The sequence below is a fragment of the Chaetura pelagica genome, unplaced genomic scaffold (assembly GCF_000747805.2).
Source record: "Chaetura pelagica isolate M959 unplaced genomic scaffold, ChaPel_1.0 scaffold2096, whole genome shotgun sequence".
Taxonomy (NCBI): domain Eukaryota; kingdom Metazoa; phylum Chordata; class Aves; order Apodiformes; family Apodidae; genus Chaetura; species Chaetura pelagica.
In genome coordinates this window covers 1,485-4,358 of record NW_009953760.1, presented here as the reverse complement: position 1 = coordinate 4,358, position 2,874 = coordinate 1,485, and the positions used below count along the sequence as shown (strand labels likewise).

At 64.6% G+C, this 2,874-nt stretch overlaps 1 protein-coding gene across 1 annotated transcript; it reads right to left on the bottom strand.

Moving 5' to 3' along the window:
• Positions 1 to 77: 77 nt before the first annotated feature.
• USP21 (ubiquitin specific peptidase 21) lies at positions 78 to 2,170 on the bottom strand (the record flags this gene model as incomplete). The annotated part of the gene is made up of 10 exons (XM_010000834.1): positions 2,039 to 2,170; positions 1,876 to 1,935; positions 1,382 to 1,505; positions 1,199 to 1,310; positions 971 to 1,108; positions 834 to 898; positions 654 to 757; positions 485 to 571; positions 327 to 405; positions 78 to 185 (listed from the first exon to the last, which is right to left on the bottom strand). Coding segments are annotated over exons 1-10 (1,009 nt in total), but the record flags the coding sequence as incomplete, so codon positions are not given.
• Between the last annotated feature and the right edge of the window lie 704 nt (positions 2,171 to 2,874).

The following is a 2,874-nucleotide window of genomic DNA, read 5'->3' as shown; positions in this document are numbered from 1 at the left end:
AGCTCAGCGTTGCTCCAGTGGTCGACATAGACGCCCATCATGTCCCCACACTGTCCCCTCCCCCCCTGGCTGCTCACCTGCCTTCTCGCTGGCAAACTCCCGCAGATTGAGCTGCTGCAGGGGGAAGTCCACAAAGACGGAGCATTTCTTGATGGAGTAGCGGGTGGTGGAAAACCGGTTCAGGTCTGGGCAGCGTCAGGGGAAACACAGCACCAAGATGCTGCCCCCCACTCCCCAGGACACCCCCCATTCTCCAGGACAGTCCCCAGCCTCCACCACATGCACCAGGGGCCTCAGTGCCCCACCCTCTGGTCCCCAAAGGATACGGAGCACCAGGATGCGGGGGAAGCGCTGGATCGTCAGCTTCTTCGTGCTCCGCGTCCGCTGCCGGCACTTGTCACAGACCTGCTGGTGACATGGCATTGGTGAGGGGGCTGGGGAGGCCCAAACTGGAGGTACCACCCCACCAGCCCCAGCCTCCTACCGGGGCATTCTCTGAATCCAGCTCCTCCTCCTTGGTGAAGAGGCTGAAGCAGTCATAGAGCGAGACCTTGCCTCCAGCAAAGCTCTTCTGCAGGGGGAGAGGGTCAGGCAGGGGGCTTGGGGCATCCTGGGAGGGCAGGGGGCAGGTGGGGCCTCTGGCTCATCCCTACCTTTGGGATGGGCAGGGAGAGATCACAGAAGACCTCGAAGGTGGTGGAGCGGTATCCGCATGCCTGGCACTTGAGGCAGCTCTTCAGCTGCCCCACAAAGAGATCTGGAGGGGAGGCAGGGGATGAGGCTGAGCACCCCAAGCGACTTGACGGGCGTCACCCGTGCCCATCAGTACTCACCCACGATCTTGCTGTCCTCCCTCTCCAGGTATCGCTTCCACATCTGGTTGGCGCGTTCATCATCGCTGTGGGAAAGGATGGAGGGTTGGGCGAGGTCCTCTCAGCCAGGGACCCCCCCGGGACCCCCTGCTCCTCACCTCAGCGTCTCAGGGTCCTCCAGCACAGGGGTCCGACGTGCATCCGAGAGGATGCTGGGGGTCCTGCGGCCCTTGCGGTTGATCTCCACGTGCAGCCGGTCCATGAAGAACTTGAGGAACTCCTGGGCATCCTGTTGGCTGCAGGGGGAGGGACCCATCACTCACCAGTGCCCTCCAGGATGAGGGGGCTGCAGGAGGTCCCCTGGGGTGGGGGAGGCTGAGCCTCACCTGTACCCGGTGAAGGAGGGGACATATTTCTGGAAGATGGCCTTGAAGCGCCCAGGGTTGACAGCCTCGGAGGAGTCGGGGTGCCAGAGGGCAGCGATGACATCGGCAAAGGCTGTGGGGACAGGTGGGTGTCAGCACTGGCAAGTTTGTGGGGGGGTGAGCTGTGGGGGGAGCCTGACCCACCTTCAGTGAGCTCCTGGGGGGCACGGGGGCCAGGGGGCTGCTCCTGCTGGAAGTCCCGGCGCAGGCAGTAGTCCCGCAGTGGCTTGGTGCTACTCAGGCACTGCAGCACGGCGTTCATGAAGCACTGCGGGGACATCATGACATGGCCCTGTACCCCACCGCCCTCTGAATGTGGCCATGGGGACCCTCAAGGGCCTGGGGGATCCCTGGAGACACAACATCTCCCACAGCTGCCCAGTTACGCCTGCTGCAAGCCCAGGGGACCTCAAGTCCCTTACACACCCCTGGAGACTGGATGGCTCAGGGGACACAGAGACATGAGGACAGGAGGACACAGGGACAGGGGGATGGGAGGGGACATGGGGACAGAAGGGTGGGAAGGCTTGAGGGATATGGGGACAGGGGAATGGTAAGAACACAGGAACACGGGGACATGGGGATGTGGGGACAAGTGGACAAGAGGGCTTAGGGGACAGGGGAATGCAGATGCTTACCGTGTTGCCCAGGTTCCTGAGGCCAACATGGCCCGAGCCCAGCAGTAGGGTGTGATGGGTCTGCAGGGACACAGAGGGACCAGAGTGAGTCCCCACGCTGCGAACCCCTCTGGCCACTCCCCAGCTTCCCCCAGACAGACGGGCAGAGCCCCCGCAGCATCACCTGCCCACTGACGAGCAGCAGCCCCATCACGGCCGTGTGAACCACCGACTCGGCGATGTCGGTCCGGGGGAGCAGTCTGCGGTGCAGCTTGCGGGGCAGCTCCACCAGCGTGGCTCCCTGCAGCCCTGGCATGGCCCCGAGCTGTGCCGGCACCGCCTGGACCGCGGGGCAGGGCTGCGGCACCGGCCTCAACGGGGCCCCTCCACCTCGCTAAGCCAATGCTCATTAGCTGATCCGATTTCCCCTGGCTATTCTGGGCCCTGCTGGAGGCTCATCTCGGGGGGATTAATTAGTGGCAGAGCCACCCAAGGGACAGGCCATGAAACGGGGAGCAGTGGCAAACACACCTGCTTGCCCCACACCAGCAAGGAACCAAGACCGGTGCTGGGAGCAGGGGGGCTTGGCAGGGCAGGGGACAGCCCCCTGCACCCACTGGTGGGGGACACACTGCAGGAGGTCCAGCCACATTCCTGTTCCCCAGGGCTGTGGGACAGCACCGGATTTGACCTAATCCCCACACGTGGCCCAGGGCGAGGGGAGGACAGGACCTGGCGGATGCGGAAACTGCCCCCCTCCCCGGACCTGAGAGGGCTCGACCTTTTGGCAGTGGGAGTCCCCCAGGAGAAGCTGAGCCAGGAGAGGTGAGACTGGCACCCCCGTCCCAACTGCTGCCCCATACCCGGGGAGCAGCAACAAATCTAGAGGTTCTTACAGCTCCTGCCTTCTCCTCGGTCCGGCCGGGGGCTGGGGCTCGGCCCAGGGAGGGGCTGTCGGGGCTGTGGGCGTACAGGGGGTCGGGGGCAGCGCGAGTCCGGGGGCAGCCCTCAGGCCGGACG